Genomic DNA, 24418 nt, shown 5'->3' with positions numbered 1-24418 from the left:
AAACAACTTGCAAAAATTTTTTGTTCTTAGATTTGTTACCAAAACGTATTGATCCGTTTTAATTAAGTGTTAATTATTTCTTTTAATTGGTTTAGGGAAGGTTTTACGTGATCAATTCTTTGAAAATATAACTGCTTTATTTCAAGAACATTTCTTCGGCTTGTTCCGCACCACAAATTTAAAATAATTGATGATTTTGACTAGTTTTCTCTCATTTGCAAAATACAATTGAGCATTTCTAGCTATAAGTCATCTACTTTTATAAAAACACGGGACGAAACTCTTTTGAAGAAAGTTTCAATAGTTGAAAGGAAATAGTGAAGGTTTTTATGACATGAGTCTTTTCGGTTTGTTTTACGAAGAAAATGACGCTCATTACTTTCGTAATATTGTAAAGAATCAGTATTTTACTAACTAAAGTGTAAATGATGTTATCATCAGCTGCGTTTGTTATCTCGTTCGATGGATTGTTTTGTAAGTTTCTATTTGTTAGCTTCGTTTTATGATGAACTTTTAGTTTTAACATATTTTCTATTTTCTGAGCTTTTCTTAGATTTTAGAAAATCAACTTAGAAATATCTATTTCTTTAAAAATAAATCCTTCCATTTTTTTAGGGACTTACTTTTGGATAATTGAAAACCCAAATGGAATTAAAAAGTAAAAGAAACATTGCATTTCCTTTTAATCAAAAGTTGTAATAACTGAGAAACAGTTTCAAGTTTTTGTATTTTATTAATATACTTTAATATTTAGTTAGTCCTCCTTTTGCTTTAATTACATTTAACAAGCGTTTCGGCATCAATTCTACCAGACATTTGATTTGATTATTGTCAATATTAGACCATGATTTAACAACAGCTTTCTTTAAATCTTCGTTTTTCGTAAATGCTCTATTACCTATTTTTTTATCTAATAAAGTCCATAAATGCTCTATTGGATTCAAATCTGGGCTCTGCGAAGGCCATTATAAAACATTTATGCCATTTTCATCAAAAAAAGTTTTAGTTTTTTTAGCAGTATGTTTTGGATCATTGTCTTGTTGAAACAAAAAACTGTTTCCCAACCTAAGACTTTTAGCAGAAGATTTTAAATTTCGTTTCAATATATTGTTATACAAATCAGCATTCATTGTTTCATCAATAAATTCTAGTTTACCAACACCATTCCATGCCATACAACCCCATAACATTACACTTCCACCACCATGTTTAATTGTTCCTCTTGTGCAACTCAAATTAAATGCTTCACCCCTCTTTCGCCAAACTCTCTGTGCACCATCAGATTTTTTAAAATTAAACTTGGATTCATCAGACCAAAGTACTTTTTTCCAAAATGATGCTGGCATTAAATAATACTTTTTTGCAAAATTCATCTTCTCTTCATATGATTTTTTGTTAAAAACGGTTTTTCCGAGCTATACATCCACTAAACCCTGCTTTATGAATGCAATTTCTAATTGATGTTAGTGAAATTGTGTTTCCTGTTAAACTTTTTAGATGATTTGCTATATTTTTTGCACTTTCAAACCGATTTTTTTTAATCATTTTTAAAATTTCTCTATCATCTCTTGAGGTTGTCTTCAGCTTTCGCCCTCGTCCAGTTCGACTTTCACACGTTTCATATTGTTTGTATTTATTTACAATGGCTCCAACTGTTGTAAATGGAATATTTGTAAAGTGTTCAACTTTTCTATACGTATTTCCTTGTTTAACCAAGTCTACAACAAGTTTTCATTGAGTAGTATTTAAATACTTACCTTTGGGTGCCATAATGTTCGATGAACAGAGTTTTTAATGACCTTTATTTATCAAAAATGTTAATAATTGTTGAAAATAATATTCTAGAAATATAAATTCAATAATAAAATTGATATTTTATAAATTAAAAAAACCATAAACATTCATAATAAATAATAAAACAGTTTTGTACAATTAATTGTTGTGCATGCAAATTGATACGTCTGTAAGTAAAAAATCAAAAATTGTATAGCAAACACATTTCTTATATTTTTACTGATTAATTATAAGTAAGAAATAGCCATAATAAATTTAAAAAGAATTGGTTCAGTTATTTTCATTATTAATCAAGATTAAAGCAAGTTTTAGCAAAATAAAATGCAAAAATTACTTTGTACAATTAAATTCTGTTCTCACTGTATATCTGTTAATTATATTTATATGCATATCATTTTAAAAATAAAAGGTATCTTTTTTTTTGCTTCTAGATTAATAAATATATGTCAAAAAGAGTAAAATAATAAAAAAGTCAATTTTTAATAATAGATTAATGTAAGCGTTAAACAGTATGCAGAGTTTAAGGGTAGTTTTATTGTTTTTGATCATAATAAGTTTAACATAAATATTTGACTTTTATTACACTACCAGAACATTCTATTTTTTTTATCATAAAAAAACACCAATTTTGACTTTTCAAGATTACAAGACCATAAGATTATTAAAAGATGGGAAAAAAAATGTGGACCCCTCATTATGAGTATTGATATGTGCATGATGTATAGTATTATTCTTTATTGATCTTAATTTATAAAAGCGTTTCAGAGGCAGGAGGCGTTTTAAAGTTTTGTAGTTTCTTTGCAATTTTTTTTGTTTTTTACCGTAACAAAAACACGAACTTTGACTTTTCAACATGGTTACAAGACAATAACATAATTAAAACACTGGGAATTTAAATTTATTTCCCCTTCCTTTTTTGTTCATTTCTAATTAAATAAGTTTTTTCTAAAATAAAATTTCATACATCGTGCTTTTTTGTTTTTAGATTTGGTACCAAAAAGGTTTTATGGTAAGAATTATTATTTTATTTTGTTTAGGAAAGCTTTTACGTGATCAATGCTTTGAAAATGCGATTGCTTTATTTTTAAAGAATATTTCATCGGTTCGTTCACGTGCCACAAATTTTAAAAAAATTGATGAATTTGACTACTTTTCTTTTTTCATTTACAAAACATCATTGAGCATTTCTAGCTAAAAATGCTCTTTTTTTTATAAAAACACGGGAAGAAATTCTTTTGAAGAAAGTTTCAATAGCTGAAAGGAAATAGTAAAGATTTTTATTACATGAGTTTTTTCGGTCTGTTTTGCTAAGAAAATGACTCTCACAACTTTCAGTATATCATAGAGATTCAGTATTTTTTTAATTGTAGTAAATGATGTTATTATCAGTTGCGTTTGTTATGTGGTTAGATGGATTGTTTTATCTGTTTGATTTGTTAGCCTCGTTTTTATGATAAACTTTAGTTTTAACATATTTTCGATTTTGTGAGTTACTGTTTTCAGTGTCAGTTTTATTACTTCGTTAAATTTCTATGAAATAGTTATTAGTTATCAATTTGTTAGGTATCAATAGGTTAGTTGGTGTATAAGACAATTGTAAATGTTTATGTTGAAAAACATTCATTTTCCTTGCAAATTTGAAACCGTAAACATTAATTGTAGTAATGCTTGTGTGGTTTGACTTGAAATGATTTAATTTTATGCTTTCATTGATCCGTTGAAATTCTTTGTGAAAATTAGTTTTCAATGTGATAAAAGCCCATCAGCAGAATTTCGAAAAATAGAATCATTTACACTTGTGTTTTACTTTACTAGCCTTCGAAAATCGACTTCGTTCGGCCTTATCATTATATCAACTCTAGAGGGCGACAAATCCAAATAACCTCTTAATCAAGTTTTGTGTAAACTCTTTTGTCTAATCAATTCTCTCCCTCACTAAAATACCCCTTCCCCACCCACTCTATACTCACTTTTAAAGCTTTACGGATATGTCACTTTTTAGTATATTGGAAGTGAAGGAAAAAAATCTATTTCTTTAAAAATAAATCCATTTTTTTAGGGAATAACTTTTCGATAATTTAAAACCCACATAAAATTAAAAATCAAGAGAAACATTGCAGCCCCTTTTAATCAAAGTTGCACCCTCCTAACCCTGTTCTTGATTAAACTGAAACATTCTATCCCCCCCCCCCCACACACACACACACACACACATCCTTAAGACGTGAAGCTGTGGGCCAGCAATTTCTTACCCATCAAGATTTACAGTAGAGTGCAAAAGTTGATAATTAGCTAAATTTTTCAAGTTTTTCTGACATAACTTTTTCACTTTTCATTGAAGATGAATGAAATTTTTAACAATTGCTCTTGTAATGTGATCGTATAATTTACTCAAAAGAATGATAACTTGTAATGGAAGGTAGAAATTCAAATTTTATTGAAAACGTAACCGTGCAAAAGTTTATAAACAGTTCCATGACCATTAAGAAAATCAAAACTTCATTAAGAAAAATGTATTTATAATAAAATTAATTTACTGGAGATAATATTTAACTTAAGTTGAATTAAAAAAAAAAAAGGGAAAGTCTAAGGAATTGTCATGAAAGAACAAGAGACATTTGAAAATAATGATGGCTATGGAACTTTTTTATTATATTGATCTAAATTTAAAAATGAAAAGCCTCACTTTAAAATTTCACTTGAAAATAAAATGTTTTATCTGCATTCTGTACATTTTGAGTTTTTGGTTAACAGAAGCAAACTCTTGTTTACCAAAAAGGTCGCTCTTATATTTTTAAATAGAAAGGTAAGAATTGAGTTTTGAATTTTATTATTATAAAGCAAATATTTCTCGGTTTTAACAAAATTGAAAACAAGTTTTTTATTTGTTTGAAATTAAAAAAAGTACAAATGCTTCAATCACGTTCTTACTTTCAAAAATTGTAATGAGAAGCGCTAAATATTCTCAGGAGAACTGAGAATATATAAAGCGTACCGTGACAAATAGAGAGAAGAGAAAGATTGCAGACTGTCGTTCTACAATCCACGTTCGAGTTTTCAATTACAACTGAACCCTCACTCTGGATGGGTTTTCAAACAACTCTGTAAGCATTTTTTAAACTGGAACAAAGCGAATATATGAAGTTACAAACTTATTCATGAGTATCACTAAAATGACTGCAGCACTTCAAGACTCTGATCATCCTCAGCACTTGCTTTGTTGAACGAAAACAAATGATAAGTATGAATTTTTGCTCTGGGAAGATGTTTGGCTGATGTTGACCTGCTGACATTGACTTTATAAAGTTATAAAAATAAATTGTGTTCGTAAAATCGCAGCTATAACCAAGCACTAAGAGCTATTCCAACCGTAACAACACTTTAAGTTAAGCATCAATTGGTGACATTTAATCGCTGCATTCACCTTGGCTTTAAGTTCATAATTTATTAGCTACGAATAAAGTTCGATTTTGAACATTGCTAACCGAAAGCACCATTTAAAAAAAATATAGGGTAGATCAGTGTAATTTGAGCACCTTGGAAATATGAGCATACCTAAAGATTTCGTAGATGTAAGCATTGATGTTATAGTTGCTTTGTATTTTTTGAACCGACTTTATATGGTTAAAACAGGAATCAGTAAAATTAGCGTAAATTTATAAGCAGTAATTAGAGGTTATTATTTAACTAAAACGCTGTTAAATTTTTTGCATTTCTAAAATAATATCGTCATGCATGAATGTATCTGTGGCGCGAAATTTTGGTACAAAAATAATGAAATTAATTTTTTTATAAAGAAAAATATATTAGCCAAAAAACTGTTCCGTTTTTGTTTGAAAAGCAATGCATAGAAACATTTAATTTTTACTTTTACTTAAAGATGCCATTTTTGTGTAATATGAGCATGCTCAAATTACCCCATGTTTTTCATTGCAATTACCAAGTTTAAAGTCCTAAAACAGCAGTGGTTTTAATTACTACTTGAATAAAAACAAAACACGGCAAAATATTTTATTATTTTAACAGTAATAAATATTCTTCTGTAATTTAAATTCAAAAAAATTTGAGTTTTTATCGTTCAAATGTATGAGTTGATAATTTTGAAAAATTAACAATTTTTTTTTTTGTTTTTTGCGGAAAACATAGTCGTATTGTTTTAACAAAAAGTGGCTTAAAATTTAATTTTTTAATGATAAGTTATGTTAATAACGAATCGTTTTATTCCAAAATTTTGTTCTATATGTCAGGTTGGTATTTTTTTACTTAATGTTATTTTTTTTGAGCAAAATTAAAGTGCTCATATTACCGAGTGGTATTGGTAATATGAGCACTTTTGTGAATCTTTTTAAAACGTTTGTGCTTTTTAAAAAAAAATTCGGATTCGCACAAATATCTACGTAAACTATGAGTATGGATCCCTAAAAATTGTTAATTCGCAAAAATTTTGTATCCAGCATAACCATTTTCGAAATTATTCCAATTTTCGCTTAAGATGCTCATAATACCCTAATCTACCCTATTAGATTAAAATAGATTGATAAGATAGGGTTGTAATTCTTTCTCTTCTAAGCCTGGTCTCTTGTTATTTATTTTCTTGTAAGCAATTTCTTTCGATAAAAAAAACTTTACCGCTTACAGAAAGCTCATCGCTGATATTCTTGCACTTTCAGTTTGTAGGCGCTGTTTTTTGGAATTATTGACAGCATGGTTTTTAAAATTTTTGTGAGTTGTTTATAAAAAATCTTATAAAAATTGCAGAAGGAAATGAAAGATCAGGTATTAAATCAACCTGTTAACAGCTCAATAAATGTTGCGGACTAAAAGAGTTTGCACCCTACGATCCCAGTGGGCACAGGAACGTTTTGCAAACGTTTTTTAAAGGTCCCGTGAAACGTTTTTTAATGGTTTTTTGAACGTTTATATGAAACGGTGACCGGACGTTTTCCTAAAAACGTTTTTTGAACGTTTTCTAAGCGTCTCACGAAAACGTTTTTTAATGGTTTTTTGAACGTTCATATGAAACGGTGACCGGACGTTTTCCTAAAAACGTTTTTTGAACGTTTTTTAAGGGTTTTTCATTTACACACAATAAAAACCCATAGAAAAACGTATTCTTGCGAAAACGTTTTTTTATGGGTTTTTATTTTGTGTAAATGAAACGTTTTAACCTTTTCAAGGATTATCCTAGATGCATTTATTTAAGTATAAGTTATTTTTTATTTAAGTATAAGTTAGTAAATAACTTATGTTATGCAGAAACAAAATCTTTTACAAACAAAAATTTAGGAGCAACAGCCTAGAATTTGATAATTTAATAAATTTCTAAAAGTTTAATTTTCTGTTTATTTATAATATAAGCATACAAAAAAAAGCATACATTTATAAATAAGTCTACAAAAACGTAATAAAATAATTGTTATGCTATTCTGTCAAGAGCTCTCTTCAAATGATCTTCAACTTATCGACCAAATCGAACTTAGTTGTATGTGACACCAGTGTTTCTAAAAACAAAAATTTTAGGAATCTTTCATGGATTCCAACTAGCACATATAAAGGGTGTTACTTGAACACACATTTATACTCATGGTAAATTCTACACTTTACTTTTAGTTTATTTAACAATTTTTTTAATATTATTATAATTTGATTATGTAATAAAATAAAAAAAAAATCTGATGAAAGTTCCTCATATCAATAAATTCAAGTGATGCTTCTTGTGTAGTTTTTTAAAGTTGATGAAAAAAAAACTTTACATATTATTTATTAACGTTGGAAATACTTTCAAACTTGATAAAAAATATTTATTTACATAAAATGTTTAATAAAAGCAGATGACATTCTTTGATAAACTCACATTCAGCAACTTTTTGCACTTTAATAATAGGACTTGCTTCTCTTATGTGCAAATAACTGTGATATGTTGCACTGTTTCATTCAAATATGAATAGAAATAGTTTCATACATTTATTTAAAAAGTTATTTATAATATTTTTAACTCAAACATACCTTGCATTCATTTGCTTGTAACTATGTCTGCACCTTTGATACTCATAATTCTGGTCAAAATTAGGTTCAATGAAATCAATAATAAATTCCGTTTCTACTTCAACAGTCACATAATTATCGCTTTGGGAAACTAAAAAATGCTGATGGTTATATCCAAACTTTTCTAGAACTGCATTTCTATTTTTTCTGCATATACTAAAATAGTAATTTTTATCTCATTTACATTTCATATATATATATATATATATATATATATATATATATATATATATATATATATATATATATATATATATATATATATATATATATATATATAAGCAGTTTATTTGTTTTTTTTTATTTAATGTATGAAATTTTACATTGTTTAGAAATTTTACATTATATATGTATATATATATATATATATATATATATATATATATATATGTGCACAATATGCATCAATGTTTAAAAAAATATTATAATAATAATATATATACATATTTTAAAATAAATGCATAAATATACATACGTATATACACAGAAATATAGGTAGAACATTTAAGAAGTGTTACTACATTGACTGAGGGTTTTGGTTTGGGCAGGCAATTTATCAATTAAAAATCTTTTATTTATAGTTTTTAAACTTTTTCTAAATTAATTTCTTTTTTATTTAACTTTAACATTATACATATATATATATTTTTTTCTAAATTAATTTCTTTTTTATTTAACTTTGACATTATACATATATATATATTTTTTTCTAAATTAATTTCTTTTTTATTTAAATTTGACATTATACATATATATACATTAAACATATATATATATATATATATATATATATATATATATATATATATATATATATATATATATATATATATATATATATATATATATATATATATATATATATATATATATATATATATATATACATATATTATATATATATCAAAATACAACAATCACAAAAGAAATATATAGGCCATGCAGTTATCTATGTACTTTATTATAGCTATATAATACCATAATACAAATTAATAGGTTAATAATTCTACTATAATAATTTACTTTAATATTATTATAACATTATATAAAAATACTTTTATATGACCATATGAAAAATCATAAAGTGTATAACAGTTATATTTAAAAAAGTTTTATTAAAAAAAGAAAACTTTTGAGCATTCATATGAAGGCATTCTATGTTCTTGTAAAAGCATACACATGTGTAATTACATGATTACAGTGTGTAAGATCAGGGTTGTGAAACCATTTTTATAGGTCCAGCAAAAATAGTATGTGAAGTAAAAATTGTTTTTAATTTAAGATTTTTTAAAACGCTTTTCAAAGCATTTAATTATAAAATTGTTACTCGGGCAAACATCAAACATTACTGTGTCCATAGGAAACATCCATGTTCTTTACTCTATTTTTTTTCATTATTTTTCATGCATCCTATCAGGAGCTCAATTTAAATGATTTCCTATCAACTTATACACCAAATTATATTTTATTGTTTGTGAAACTTTTAACAACAACAACAACAAAAAGTTCTACATAAATTCTTTATAAACTGCATTTAACTTGCTCATGTAAAGGGTGTTACATATACACACATTAATAAAAGTAATTTATTGAGGGAAAAATCACATTTTAAACATTATGTTAATAATTTTACAAAAGTAATTATAATTAATTATAAAACTTTAAAAAATTTAAATTTAAAGTTTTTTGTCAACTAAATAGTCTTCTATAATCTAAATAGTCTAAAAAATCTACTAAATTTACAGTCATCAATAATTGATACTGCGTAATAAAGAACTTTTATAAAAACATTAACCTATGAATGTAATTAGGGAAAAAAAAAGTTTTTACTTGTACAAAGGTTGTAAAACTGTTTTTAGCTGGAGTAGAACAGTCCTCCTAGAAATAGCTACATACATTAATAATAAAAATAAAAAATAAAAAATTTTTCTAATTCAAACTTACCTTGTATAAGGTAAGTTTGAATTATAAAAATTCAAACAAACTACAATTGCTTCTTTGTTGCTTATATTTGAGGATGGTAGTTTAACTTTAGTTATGGCAGTTTAGTATATACATACATACATACATACATACATACATACATACATACACACATACATACATACATACATACATACATACATACATACATACATACATACATACATACATACATACATACATACATACATACATACATACATACATACATACATACATACATACATACATACATACATACATAATATATATATATATATATATATATATATATATATATATATATATATATATATATATATATATATATATATATATATATATATATATATATATATAAAATATATGTGAGAAACCTCAAAAATTAACTTTGCCTATATGCTTACATATATCTGTGTTGTTCAATTTTGTCTAATATTACGCATGCGCAGTTAGACGTTTACAGTTTTCAAAAAGCGTTTTTTAAAGGTTTTTCTAAGGTCCCGCAAAAGTAATAAAAAAAAGTCTTATTAAAACGTTTATCAAAAGTTTTTAAAACGTTTTACCAATATATTCGACGTTCAACCGACCATTAAACGTTTACTAAACGTTTGCAAAACGTTCCTGTGCCCACTTGGATAAATGACTCGTTCGATTACGCTTTATTTTGTATATCAAGAAACTCAATTCTATATGTACTAAATTGGTTTCTGCTCTATCGTCAACACAATCCCCATCATAAAACTTTTCGGCCATCAAAACCTTATGAAAATGTATTTTTTTATCCTAAGAAAAGAGAAATGGATAAATTCTTTTAAAATGTTAGTTTTACTGTTACTTTGAGAAATCTTTTTTTATAATAAATATATGAGGGGTGTAAGGGAAAATTGAATTCCATTTTATTCGAAACTTCAAAAAGAATATTTGGCGACTTTTTGTTGTAGCCTTGTTAATCAGATTGTTACTCGATGTTGGGTCTTTCAGAAGAAATATTAGGTTGTGGCTGTAAAGAGCTAAAAGGATCTTTTGATATTTCTTGACCTTTTGTAGCACCAGCGTGAAATCTATTTTTTATGTCTCAGAAAATATTTTAATCTCTCATTTCTAAGCATTGTTTTGGATTTTACACTGTTTAAAAAAGTTTAAAAACTTCAATCACGTTCTTACTTTCAAGAATTGTCTTGAGATGCTCTAAATATTCTCAGGAGAACAGAGAGTATTAAGAATATAGAGATTCTCAGGAGAACTTAAAATATTTAAAGCGTACCGTAACGAATAGAGCAAAAGAGAGTTTTGAGCAGAATATGTTTCTATTAGTTAGGTTTTTAGGGAAAAAGCGATTAAAAGTTCAGTTAATACAATATTTTTATGTTTCTTTGCCTCAAGTTAAATATTTGAAAAGTTTTTGTTTTTCTGGTGACATTAAAAATATTTTTCAATATTTTTTCTTTTCAAAACAAGTTTGAAAGTTTAAAAAAGTTGACCATAAAAGAAATGGCTTTTTACACGTAACTTTTGGTGTAACAGTTTTAAAATATAATATCCGACCGTTCTTTATTCGACTGTTACCGCTTTAAACTGACATTATTTTAGTTTACTTTTTTATAATACTTTAAAATATTTTTTGTTGTTTCAGCAAAGAAATAGAAAGCGAAAATATTTTTATTTCAGTTTGAAAGTAAATTGTTTTTGTATCAAAAATCTCACGCGACTTTTAAAGTTAAGCGCTGTTTTAATGCTTTTGGTCAAGCTTCTGATTGGCTGAATTGTTTATTGTATTTTTATTGGTTGAGGCGCAACCAAAGTTGAAAAATGGCGTACGACAAGTTTCAATAAATATTTTAATTTTGTATTTCGTAAATTATTTATTTGTTTAATAAATATTTAGTAAATAAAAAATATTTTTTGAACTAATTTGTGATCATTTGAACTGTTTTGATCTTTTTTCTAAAGAAAATAATATCCGTTTTATATTTATTAAACACGATATTGTGTTTTCAAATTTTTGCAATTTGGTTTTCTTGAATAATTGTTGTTGCAAATAAATAAATATTAATAATAATATAAATATTTTATTATTATTCTTCAGATGAAGATGAATACAAGATGTTCATTGAATGCTTCTTTGAAGCGCAGGCGTCGATTACCGAGGACATGAAAACATCAATCGATGAACGAGATTGTGATATTTGGATACGCAATGGAAAAACTGCTCATGAAGTTTCACATGAGAAATATTTCATGGAGAAATTTTTAGACGCAGGATGCAAGTTGAATGATTTACAAGTTGAGAAAAAGATTTTATCTGAAGATGAGAAAAAACTTGTTATTTTATGTTCGACCAACGTTCGTCGTGTCGTCTTATTTCATCCAGTGACGATCGATGGGTGGATACCGAAGCAAAAGATTGAATGGTTGGGGATAGACATCATTGATACTTTCGTATCAAAGAACGATTTCGAAGGTTTCGTTCTCCCGTGGATTCGACTCGCTGAAGAATTATATCTTTACCTTCACAAAGACACGAACTTCATCGACGACATTTGTGAATGGCTTCGTGGTTCGAACTTCAAGCGGTTGGAGATCGGGTACTGTGGAATAAAGTTGGAACATCGAAGAGTTTAAAGTAAGAAACACTAAAAAATGTTTAATATGTTAAATAAAAAATAAATACAAATGTAAATATATAAAAAGTATATGTAATACAAGAAAGTAGGGAAGACTTGTACTGAATGGACCACAAAACTAGACTTTTTTATAAATGCGATTAATATTTATTTTGTGAATAACTATGGCGGGATTTTTACTTTAGAAGACAAGATTCATATCTTAACTAACTATCCTAGAAAGGTGTAAACCATTGAGCAAGTACAACATCGTTAAAAAATGCGATAAACATGACCTGCACTAAATTGTTTAATGGTCCATTCAGTACAAGTGATTGTACTAAATGGACCGATCTTGTACTGAATGGACCAGCAGTAAATTCGTAATAAATAAAATGTTGAATTATGCACAGCAATGAGGGTATATTGATGTTCCAATATTGAATGATAATATTGTTATCCTAGTGAAAATTAACGTAAAATGAATCATGATAAACCATGAGTTTTATAGTTTCTTATGCCCAAGGTCTTTTTTTATTTTACACTTTATATGTTAGAAAGTGTTTTTTGATTTAAATCTATTCATCATAAGGGTGATAAATGGGAGCTTAAAAAAAAGTAAAGAATATGTTGAGACAATCTAGATTTTTCTGACTACGAAAATAATGTAAGTTGAGATAATTATTACAACTTCAGACGAAAATCTCAATCAGGAAGTGAAATTGCAATAATCACAAACATATAGGTTTGCATTATCTGCACTTGTGCATGCTTTATGTGCCCAGCTGGCACACTGTCTGCAACGGTACCACAGTTCATTGTCTTGACCAATTTCTCCACATATTGCACACAAGTCATTAATTGATTTAATTTCTCCACAAATATTTAAATACTTTTCCACATCATTATTATTTCCTTCAAAATTGTTATCATTAGTGTTAGCCTCATTATCAAATGTTAATATTGGAAACTTTAGAGATTTTGAATTTTTAGATTTATTTTTCTTGGTTTCCTTGGTTGTTTTCTTTTTAAATTTTTTTGTTTTTCAGAAAAGTTGTGTTCTTTTAACTTTCGCTGAAGTTGTTGATTTCGGAGAGCTTCTTTGACTGGAGTATCAGTTAGAATGGAAGAAGATAGCTTTTTGCGAGCACCTTTGCATTTTTTTAAACGAGCTTTTGCTGTAGGATAAGGGCGAATACTTTCTACTTCCAGGGAACTACTTGCATTTTTGTTAACTTCACAGTTTCTTTTTATTTCTACTGAAACTGGATAAATGTCGAGTGCCTCAGAATTTGGTTTGTTTATTTCTATAGAAACTGGATTGATATTGAGTGCCTCAGGATTGGGTCTGTTTGTAACCTGGGATAAAAAAAAATCTTCATCTTTCCATCGATCTGGTTGAAATGGATTTATGCCAGATGCTGAAAAACCACTAATGATGTTAACTGGTGTTGATGCTTTTGTCCAAGCCTTTCCAGAAATTTCTGCTATGTCATAGATTGAGACAGTTTTTCCTGGATGTGATACCAACCAGCTATCAATTTCACGGTTATAATGATGTTTGAAAGGTCCGTAAACTGCTATATCCAGTGGTTGTAGTTTGTGCGATGTATGGGGTGGGATTGTTAAAACAATGACACCATTCTCTGATGCTAAGTCAATGAAGTCAAAAGAAAAATCATTAAAGTGAAATTAATTCGCAAATAAAATTTAATTTCAATTCTTAATCTCTTTCAAATATTTGTGATTTTAAATTAACTATCTTAGTATTTTCTATGAGAAACTTAGGCAAATGAATTGGAAATAAAAAAACAACGAAAAAAATGAAATAAGTATAGACTGCATTTTTTTAAATTTTAAACTCCATGCAGCTATAAACGTAAATATTACGTACCTTTGGTACTTGGATCAACTTTATCTAAAAAATAATTTGATGTTAATCATTAAAACGCAAATAAAATTTAATTTCACTTTAATGATTTTTCTTTTGTTTAGTTTTTTTTTTCTTTATGTAGAAGTATTAGACTTTCTCTTTCTTGAACTTCTTTTTCAGCCATAAAATTTGCTGTTTTACTGGAGTATTAACTTAATCTACTTATCCAATTTAACCTACATCATCATTTATTTATATAGGAATGATTAATGTAATTATGCATATATGAATGCATGTATACAGGGTGCTTAAAAAGTTTCCGCCCTCAGTATTTACGACGTAAAAACACGTAGAACAATCATAATGCGCCAAAAGTTTAAACATTTGTTCTTGATAACATACTAAACAACAAAAACAAGTCAGATCTCAAAAAGTCCTCCTTTCGCCTTGATACACGCCCTTAGGCGGTTGGGGAATGCTTCAACCGCGGCGGACACCATATCATCGTCAAGAGTGGCCCATTCTTTTTCGAGTAATTGCCGTAGAGAGTTCAAATTTGGATGACGAACAGCTCCAACCTTGGTCTTCATAATTCCCCAAATGGAATAGTCGAAGGGATTAAGTTCCGGGCTGTTTGGAGGCCGCTCTTCTCGTGTGATGAAACCCGGAAAATTGGCTTTGCACCAATCCTGGACGACCGTTGCTTTGTGGGCTGGGGCGGAATCCTGTTGAAACGTCCAAAACCGCTGTCCGAAGTGTGAATTGGTCCAAGTTAATACCTCTGTCCTCAAAATATCATCCAGGTAGTTTTGATCTCTGATTTTCACTCCTTGATCGACAAAAACCAATGGCATCTTGCCGTCTCCTGTAATTGCTCCGAAAACCATCACTGCTTGGGGGTAAGCTGTCATTCAATTTACTTTCACTGGAATAACCTTTTCTTTCCTGTAAATATGGTTTCTTCGAACTCCCACATCTCAGTTACATAATTTATCATATAATTTATAATTATATTTTATTACTTCATTAGATTATCACTTTCCTTTTCATAAAGGAAAAAAAAAAAAAAGGAAAATAAATTAACTAATCCTAAAACCATGTACTCGCTCTCCATAGTTTTATCGTTGTATTACCATTGTATTTATCATTAGGAAGTTAATTCCTTTTGTTATTGCTCTTACTTTTCAAGAACACAGCAAAACCAAATATGAAAGGTCCAACTTCTTTTTTCTTTTTATTTTACTTAAATTTATAATTGAACCATTACATGACCTTTAGCACTTTTTTCAGTTTAAAATTCAATAACTTCAAATTTAAATTTAAATTCATAAATTTCAGTTACAAATTTCAAAATGGAAATTTTGAGAAACTATTACGGTGCTATCACAGTCAAGGGACGGATTGGTATGAACTTTATAATTTTATATACAGTACTGTGAATAAGTTCTGGCCCACTATGTAAAAATCATGTTTTTTTAACATATTTTGAATAATAGCTTTTGATTGAATGACAAAAGCAATATTTATCAAAATTTTACAAAGATTTTTGTATTCAGATATCTAACGTGTTTATCATCTTTACTATATGCTGATCTGAACCCAATTCGTATCAGCTGTTTTGTTTTCAGTTTGCTCTTGCATTTTTGTTTATTTATTGTTGTGAAGGCTTCATATTAGATGATAGTACAGTTTACAAAGATATTTCATAGATACTGTGTGTTTTATATTATTTTTTTGTTTTTCTAAGAGAAAAGTTTATTCTAATTTAAGTTGTTTTTTTTTTCTTTTGTATTTTTATGTTAATTGTTATTTAAGCAATAAAATGGGTAAAGTTCCACTACTGGAACGTAAAAAAATTACTGTGCTTCATGAAAAAGGTTATTCTTAACAACAAATTGTCCAAAAAACAAAAATTCGAGAACAGCCATTATGGAAATTATAAAAAAAATTTAAAAACACGGGATCTCTTGAGAATAAAACTTGAAGTGGAAAACCTCCAAAGCTTACAAAACATGAAACAGTATTAAAAAAATGTGTCTCTGCGAAATCAGAAAAAAACCTCCAGTGAACTCGCCCAAGACATTCAGTCTGCGACTGGGAAAAATGTTTCTTCATCTTGCATTTGACGACATTTGCTAAAAGCTGGGCTAAGAGGTTGTGTTGCAGTTCGAAAGCCTTTACTGCGTCGTGGCAATAAAGAAAAAAGACTTAAATATGCAAAACAGCATAATAATTGGGCGCAAGAAATGTTAAACCGTGAACTATACACAGATGAATCAAAATTTGAATTGTTCGGTAGCAAAAGATATCAGTATGTAGGAAAAAGGGTTGGAGAGGCTTATTGTCCTGATTGTCCACATCCAACAATCAAGCATGGTGGAGGTTCTGTTTTAGTTTGGGGTTGTATTTCATCATCTGGAGGAGGTGATTTAATTAGAATTGATGGCAAACTAACAGGAGAACAATGTATAGAAATTTTAAGACATCATGCAATACCATCTGATAATTATTAAAAATTCTTTTATTAAATTATTTCTATGATATAACAGATGCAGTTGAAATATATGCTTAATGTTGCTAAACTGGTCTCTTTTTATATGGTGTGCCAACTTACCCTGAGAGTATAGGCAACTTACCCCGGGCGGGGATAAGTTTTTTGGAGGCCCTTTTTGGGCTACCAATTATTTTTTTTTTAATGTTTGACACTTGAACATGCTTGCCAAATTCATATTCTTTTGAAGTGTAATTTGATATCCTCAAAAAAGTTCACCTAGAAATGCACAGACTCAAAAACTAAAACTGTAACAAAAAAAAAAAATATATATATATATATATATATATATATATATATATATATATATATATATATATATATATATATATAGTTTAGTAAACTAAAAACTGTTTTTAAAGAAAAAAATTCTTTATATATATATATATAAAGAATTTTTTTCTTTAAAAACAGTTTTTAGTTTACTAAACAAGTCAGGTATATGTGAAGTGTAGCATAATAAATATTATTGCAACTCAAGGAAAATACCACTTTCTTTTATTGCAGTTATAAAATTTTTGTTGCCAAATAGAAATTACAGATTATCTCGTAATTTTTCTGTGAACTCTGCAAGGCTTACACTATTAGAGTTTTGTGTTGCAACTTACCCCGTTCACTGTTGCAACCTGCCCCGATGCAAGGTAAGTTGCAACATCTTTTTTTTTATTTTTGTTTCACTATTGCGGAATAACAAAGTTTTATATTATATTTATCAATGTTGGATTAATATGTCACAAAGATCTATTTTATAACTCTGAAAAAAAAATAGAGATAAAAAAAAATAGGAGATAAACGCAGTTTTTTAAATTTTGTTGCAACTAGCCCTGGTCTCCCCTACATGTTAAAACATAGTTTTGTCCATGCTAAAGTTAATTCAAGTGAATTAAAGCTAACTTAGAAATAATACAATCGAAATAATACAACAGATGTCATCTCAACTTATTTGATAACTAAGTCATTGGAAGTTACAAAAAAAATACTTTGAGTCTTTTTTTGTAAAACTTCAAATTGTAAGCTGCTTTTAAAAAATGCTTTAAAAAAAACGTTATTAGAAGAAAAATTTTTGATTTAATATTTAATTTAACAGTTACAATTAAGAAAATGACTCTCATTACTTTCAGTATATTGTAAAGATTCAGTATTTTACTAATTGTAGTGTAAATGTTGTTATTATCAGTTGCGTTTGTTATCTAGTTAGATGGATTTTTTTGTCAGTTTTATTTTGCTAGCCTCGTTTTAATGATAAACTTTAGTTTTAACATATTTTCTATTTTGTGAGTTTTTCTTTTCAGTGTCAGTTTTATTACTTTGTTAAATTGCGAGAAAATAGTTATTAGTTATCAATTTGTTTATTATCAATAGGTAGAAGACAATTGTTAATGTTAAAATAAATAAGTTCGAAAAATAAGTAAATAAATAAATAAATAAATGATAAATTCGACTTCTTTTCTTCTCTCATTTGCAAAATACCATTGAGCATTTTTAGCTAAAAATAATCTACTTTTTATAAAACCATGGGAAGAATTTCATATGAAGAAAGTTTCAAAGGCTGAAAGAAAATAGTGAAGATTTTTATGACATGAGTCTTTTCGCTCTGTTTTACGAAGAAAATGACTCTCATTACTTTCAGTATTTTACTAATTGTATTGTAAATGATGTTAGCATCAGTTACGCTTGTTAGATGGCTTGTTTGGTCAATTGTATTTGGTCAGTTGTAATAGCCTCCTAATGGTTCGCCTCGTTTTTATGATTAACTTTGCCTCTAGCATATTTTCTATTTTTTGATTTTTTTTTTTTTAATGTCAGTTTTATTAGTTTTTTAAATTTCTAGAAAATAGTTATTAGTTATCAATTTATTAGGGGTCAATAGGTTAGTTTGTGTATAAGACAATTGTAAATGTTTATATTGATAAACATTCATTTTCCTTGTGAATTTGAAACCGTAAACAGTTATTGTAGTATTGTTCGTGTAGTTTGACTTAAAAAGAGTTGATTTTATGCATTCATTAATCCTTTGAAATTCTTTGTGAAAATTAGTTTTCAATATGATAAAATCCCATCAGCAGAATTTCGAAATATAGAATCATTTACATTTGTGTTTTACTTTACTAGCCTTCGAAAATCGACTTTGTTCGACCTTATCATTATATCAACTCTAGAGGGCGATAAATCCAAATAACCTTTTATTCAAGTTTTATGTAAACTCTTTTGTCTAATCAATTCTCTCTCTCACTAAAACACCCCTCCCCTACCCACCCCATACTCACTTTTAAATCTTTACGGAAATGTCTCTTTTTAGCATATAAGTAGATTATTAGAAGAAAAAACGGTAACCTATAATGGATAGTAGAAATTCAAATTTTATCGAAATCGTAACCGTGCAAAAGTTTATAAACAGCTCCATGCCCATTAAGAAAATCTAAATTTCATTAAGAAAAAGGTATTTATATTAAAATTAATTTACTGAAGATAATATTTAGCTTAAATTGAATTAAAAAAATAATGGAAAAGTCTAAGAAATTATCACGAGAAAAGAAAAGATTCATATAACGAGCTGTAGTGAAGAAGATTCCTTATAGGCATATTTTTGAGCTTTATTGTGTGGCTAAATCAACAATTAGCGTACTAGTTAAGAGATATAGAGACCAACAGACACTTGAAAACAAGCATCGTCCAGGCAGGCCGAAGATAACTACAAAACTTTGGTAAGAAAATCAAAACAAGATCCCAGTAAAAGTGCTGTCGAATTAAATAGCATTTTGAACAAGAATTATGTTTTTAAGTATAGCGTAGATACTACAAAACGTCGCCTGCATCAACATAATTTGTTTGGTCATTGTCCTGCCAAGAAATCATTAATATTATTAAACAGTTACTTGACCCAAATGAAAATTGCAAAAGATCATTTGCATTGGATTTTAAAAGATGGTCTAAAGTCTTATTCAGTGACGAATCAAAGTTTTGCATGTTTGGTTATCAAGTACATGAGATGTCTGAAAGGTGAAAGATTTCCTCCTAAGTGTCAAATGCCAACAGTTAAACAAGGTGGTGACAATATAATTGTTTGGGTATCTTTCAGTCATGATTCTATTGGTCCACCTAATTGCATCGAAGGAATAATAGATCTGAATGTATATTTAGATATAATCAAGAATGTTATGCTGCCACATGGAAAGGACAAAATGCCTCGTGGTTGGATTCTCCAGCAAGACAACGATCTAAAACAGCATGTAAATTCTATATAAACTTTTTTCAATTTGAAAAAAAATCTAAGTTTGGAATGGTCTTCTCAAAACCCAGATTTAAATCCAATTGAACATCTTAGAGAACTTTTTGATCGTCACTTGATAGGCGAAAAACCGACCGATAATAATGATTTATTCCAGATGCTTTTGGATTGTTGGAAAAATATCCCCATAGGTGTTCTTATCAACTTGGTGGACTCTTTACCTTGTTGTCAAGCAATCTTAAAATCTTAAGGTTAAAAAAATACTGATCTGCTATGATGAAATAATGTGGAGGACTTAGAAATTATCTCTTTTTTTGAATTTATTCATTTGTTAAAAAACTTTAGCATGATTATGTTTTCAATAAAATATATTATACATTTCTTTTCCTTATGGTAAACTTGTTGAACATATTTTTACTGTACAAGTTTATGAGTTACTGACCAACTTCACCATGGTCTCTTAACAGATGGTTATAGAGAATTTCTCCAAATAGCTGTAGGTCTGGTTGGTTTGGGCATGTTGATAATGCTTCAAAATCCAGGTACCTTCAACAGAGCATGTTGAATGGCCAAGGCCATCTAGTCAATTAAATGAGAACTGCTTTTTGATGACAGCGAATCTGTTTTATACTACAGAGAATCCAGCGATTCAATAGGTTTATGGTTAGTATCTACCTTCAGTCATGGTTCACATCAAGAGTAGTTGTTGATGCACCATATAATGACATTTAACTCATCCAAAGTCTCAATACCTACAATAGTATTGGCTTGTAGACAATCGGTCTGAAGATGATGTTGCGTCACTCATGGTCTTGAGCTCAGAACAGGTGACCCTCTTTTTGTTTTGTATTGCATCTCTCTTGTCAGGAATAAGCACATTTTGTATCAGCAATTAGAAATGATTGAAAAATGTATCTACTTAAGACTTTGCTCCATGCAGTGCAGGAGTTATCTACCTCAAGAAGTTTTTTTAAGCCCACCACCATTGGCAAAAGTTTTTTTAGAAATTCCAGTTAAAGAGTGAGCTGAAAACCAATCTTACAAGATTGCATCTGAGTTATTTAGTAATTTGGCCTGTGTTAATTACTGTGTCAAATGTTTTGTTGCTCTTATAGAGTAATCCCATAATAACAAAGGATGAAGAAAATAAAGTGTACCTTTTTTAAGTTTTGCAAAAACACTGGTGTGAATTTGCAAAGTTAAATCATAGCAATCTTCTAAGCATTTAGAATTGAAACGTTTTGCAGTTCTAAATAAAAACATCTGATGGGATGATATGTTATTATCAAGACACTGACAATTTTCCATTTTGTAATACTAAACAAAGTATTATCAAAAGCATTATCCATTTGTAGATTTGTACTTTTGTTTCTGTCATTGTGTCTTGGCACTGTATACTCATACAGCGTATTATCCTATTAAAATTTTTAATTTTTATGACTGATTTGAAGAGAGTTTCAGAAATCTGTCACATATTTTATGCAATTTTCATCATTTTGCAAGAAATTCATGAACCTTTGGAGACCCCTAATTGACCATTAATTGAGGTGAAAAATAAATAACTAAAAAATCAGTATGTGTAACACTTTTCAAAAAAATGCTTTCTGTTTAACCTTTACAATTTTACACTTTCTTTAAAATGTTTTTTGAAAGTTTTTTTTTTATTAATGCTGCTATTTTAATTTTAATAGCTTACACTTTTTTTACTGTATTCAATAGATGAAAATATAGAGCTTTCTTTAACTGTTATTGTCCTTTTTTGATCACTTGGAATTTTCTACCTTTCTTTAACTGTCCCAGTCCTTTTTTGATCACTTGGAATTTTATACCTAACTTTAATTACTGTTGCTGATTTTCATAAAGGATTTATCCTCTATAATTAGGTTTTTTGATTTATAAGTATATTTTTACTGTTTACTTACTGTTGATGAGATCCTTTATCTTATTCATTTTGCCTGATGTTTTTTTTCATAGAAGTTATAATTACATGCACTAATTGGCCTTCTTTGGGAATACTTTTTGTAAATCATTTTGCTATTTATTTTATTATATAAGGTAAATTTTCAATCTTCATAGCTTACTTTTTTTTGTTATTATCATAGTTTAATTGAAAAGTTAAAGTAGTAGCTTATCGGAAAACTAACATGTAAGAACTTGTTGATGAATAGAAAAATACTACGGTTAACTTCATTTTGCCATTTTTTAGCATTTTTCAGAATTTTGCTAAAGTTGATGAGGTTATAGTTTTTTTATAATATGATAAAAGTTTATAAAGTCACTATTTTTAAGACAGAAATATCTAGAAAATAGCTCTAGAAAAATTTAGTCACTTGTTGAAACTTAGAAAAAAGTTATAAGACTTTAAAGTTGTCTAATTTTACCATTCAAGAAACCGCGGGGGGCCCAACCAAGAGTGTTTATAAGGCTATAATTTCTAAACTGCTGCACTTGGAACTCTAAAATAGCAAATTAAACCTGTTTGTATAATGTAAAGAATCAGAGATGGTGCCCCACAAAGTTTTCTTGAAATTAATTGAAATATAATGATCTGACCCATATCACATCTATTTTCAAATTAACTATTAAGATGTAAAATTCTTTCAATTGTAGTGCAGTGTTTATTTATATAGAAAACAGAGAAAAAAATGTTAAATATTAACATTTAAAATCACTTTTTGATTTGAAATTTTTAATTAGTTTCCTGGACGTAATTTTTTTTCAAATAACTCCATCTCTACGATCATGTCCAACCACAGATGCTGAAGTAACAAGTCTTTCAGCATTTTGGATGCGATACTCATGTCTTAACTTAAATGGTTTTTTAATAAATTTAAGTGTTTTATCTTCTTCAATCAGTCTCAAAACTGGTGGAACTGTGTACCAATGGGAAATTGGGGTCAATTTTTTAATGACACAGCTTTGAAATTAAGCTTGGGCTTTAGAAGCACTCTTAGAGCTTTATTCAATGAGGGATAGTCACTTTCACTAATATTGGGTTCATTTTCACCATCACTCTCAACCCTTCCGCATCACTCTCAACCCTTCCCCATACAAAATCATCTTCTTCACCTTGAAAGTCTTCTATGAGGCTTTTCAAATAGGCTTTTGGAACCATCAGTTGAATATTTGTTAATCTTAACATCAAAACAACTAGGAAAATACACCTTTATTATAAATTTGTCAAACAGCTTAAGATTTTTAGGAGGTTTGGAAATTAATACATAGTACCAAAAGATTCTGCATGGTAATGTTAGGCAAAAAGAATAGTTCTTAGGTTTCCCCAACAGATGCAATAAACATAGTTCCCCAACAGATGCAATAAGCATAGTTCTGGTCAATTGATAAGTCATCAATGGCTTTATTGTCTAGTATGACAAATTTTGGATTTGGAATCGGCCGAAACTTAGCAACACCCCATTTGGATATGTTGCCATTCATCTGTGAGACAATAGCTCCAGAAAATTTACCTGTGTCTTTGGTAGTTCCATCTATTTTCATATAAGTATACCTTAAAGGCAACTCATTTAGATGCAAAATGCAAATATCCCTCTGTAATGGAATTCCTAGAAACATTTCCAAATATGTAATGGAACCATGTAAATGAGATTGGTCCCATCTGCCTTTGCTAAATTCAGTCTTGTTTGAAGCTCTGTTCCCTGTAGTGCTTTGAGTATTCCATGAGCTACATTTGTTCCCTTGGCCCGTTTTGGTGTAATATGATCAAGGTAAAGATATATTTGAAAATTGAAATTTTCAGTAACATAGGTGCAGAATATTTTTTAAATATAAGTAATTTAGTTTTCATAATAAACTATAATGATATGGAAGAGAAGGCGCACAGAATGCTTTGCGCATGGGAAATCCATCAAAAGTGTCTTACCTTAGATAATTTAGCAAAAGCAATATACAAAATAAATAGATTAGATTTGATAAGAGTAATGGAAAAGTTCTCAAGTACAAACTTATTTTTTTAATACATTTGAAGTGAAAATAGTTTGTAGTTATGCTTTTTCTTTTTCTTTTTCTGAAAATTCTCTTAAGTTTATAAACATAGTAAAAAGATTCTTATTATTATTATTATATTTATTTATTATAATCATTATTATTATTATTATTGCTATTACTTTTAATGTTACTACTATTTTTATATATTTAATGCTATTGTTTTTATTTTTATTAATGTTATTATTGTTGTTGTTGTTGCTGTTGTTGTTGTTCTTATCATCATCATCATCATCATCATCATCATCATCATCATCATCATCATCATCATCATCATCATCATCATCATCATCATCATCATCATCATCATCATCATCATCATCATCATCATCATCATCATCATCATCGTCATCATC

At 28.3% G+C, this 24418-nt stretch overlaps 1 protein-coding gene, 1 long non-coding RNA gene and 1 pseudogene across 6 annotated transcripts in view; 1 reads left to right on the top strand and 2 right to left on the bottom strand.

Moving 5' to 3' along the window:
- Positions 1 to 12472, top strand: part of LOC145194521 (protein NLRC5-like) — a 69518-nt gene extending 57046 nt beyond the window's left edge. For 3 of the 4 annotated variants that reach the window (XR_016449115.1, XM_090076453.1, XM_090076452.1), the window contains 2 exons: positions 2780 to 2803; positions 11891 to 12472. Coding sequence is in view for 2 of the 4 variants with exons in the window: in XM_090076453.1 (XP_089932579.1) it covers positions 2780 to 2803; positions 11891 to 12426 (560 nt within the window). In the remaining 2 variants the exon portion in view is untranslated. Of the gene's footprint in view, positions 1 to 95; positions 1067 to 2779; positions 2804 to 11890 lie in introns of those variants that run through there. The other variant, XM_090076454.1, reaches the window with a different exon arrangement.
- Positions 1 to 24418, bottom strand: part of LOC149893886 (uncharacterized) — a 55058-nt gene that overhangs the window by 2269 nt on the left and 28371 nt on the right. Inside the window, exon 2 of one of the 2 annotated variants that reach the window (XR_016449118.1) lies at positions 24163 to 24277. The exons of the other annotated variant lie outside the window; for it this stretch is intronic. This is a non-coding gene — a long non-coding RNA (uncharacterized LOC149893886). Of the gene's footprint in view, positions 1 to 24162; positions 24278 to 24418 lie in introns of those variants that run through there. 2 annotated transcript variants of the gene reach the window in all.
- Positions 13042 to 14072, bottom strand: LOC149893888 (uncharacterized; annotated as a pseudogene).

Source organism: Hydra viridissima, unplaced genomic scaffold (assembly GCF_058129835.1).
Source record: "Hydra viridissima isolate aposymbiotic clone 2 unplaced genomic scaffold, HvirCarnegie_v1 scaffold_1, whole genome shotgun sequence".
Classification (NCBI taxonomy): domain Eukaryota; kingdom Metazoa; phylum Cnidaria; class Hydrozoa; order Anthoathecata; family Hydridae; genus Hydra; species Hydra viridissima.
The sequence above is the reverse complement of the archived record's forward strand: the minus strand, read 5'-3'. Positions and strand labels throughout refer to the sequence as shown.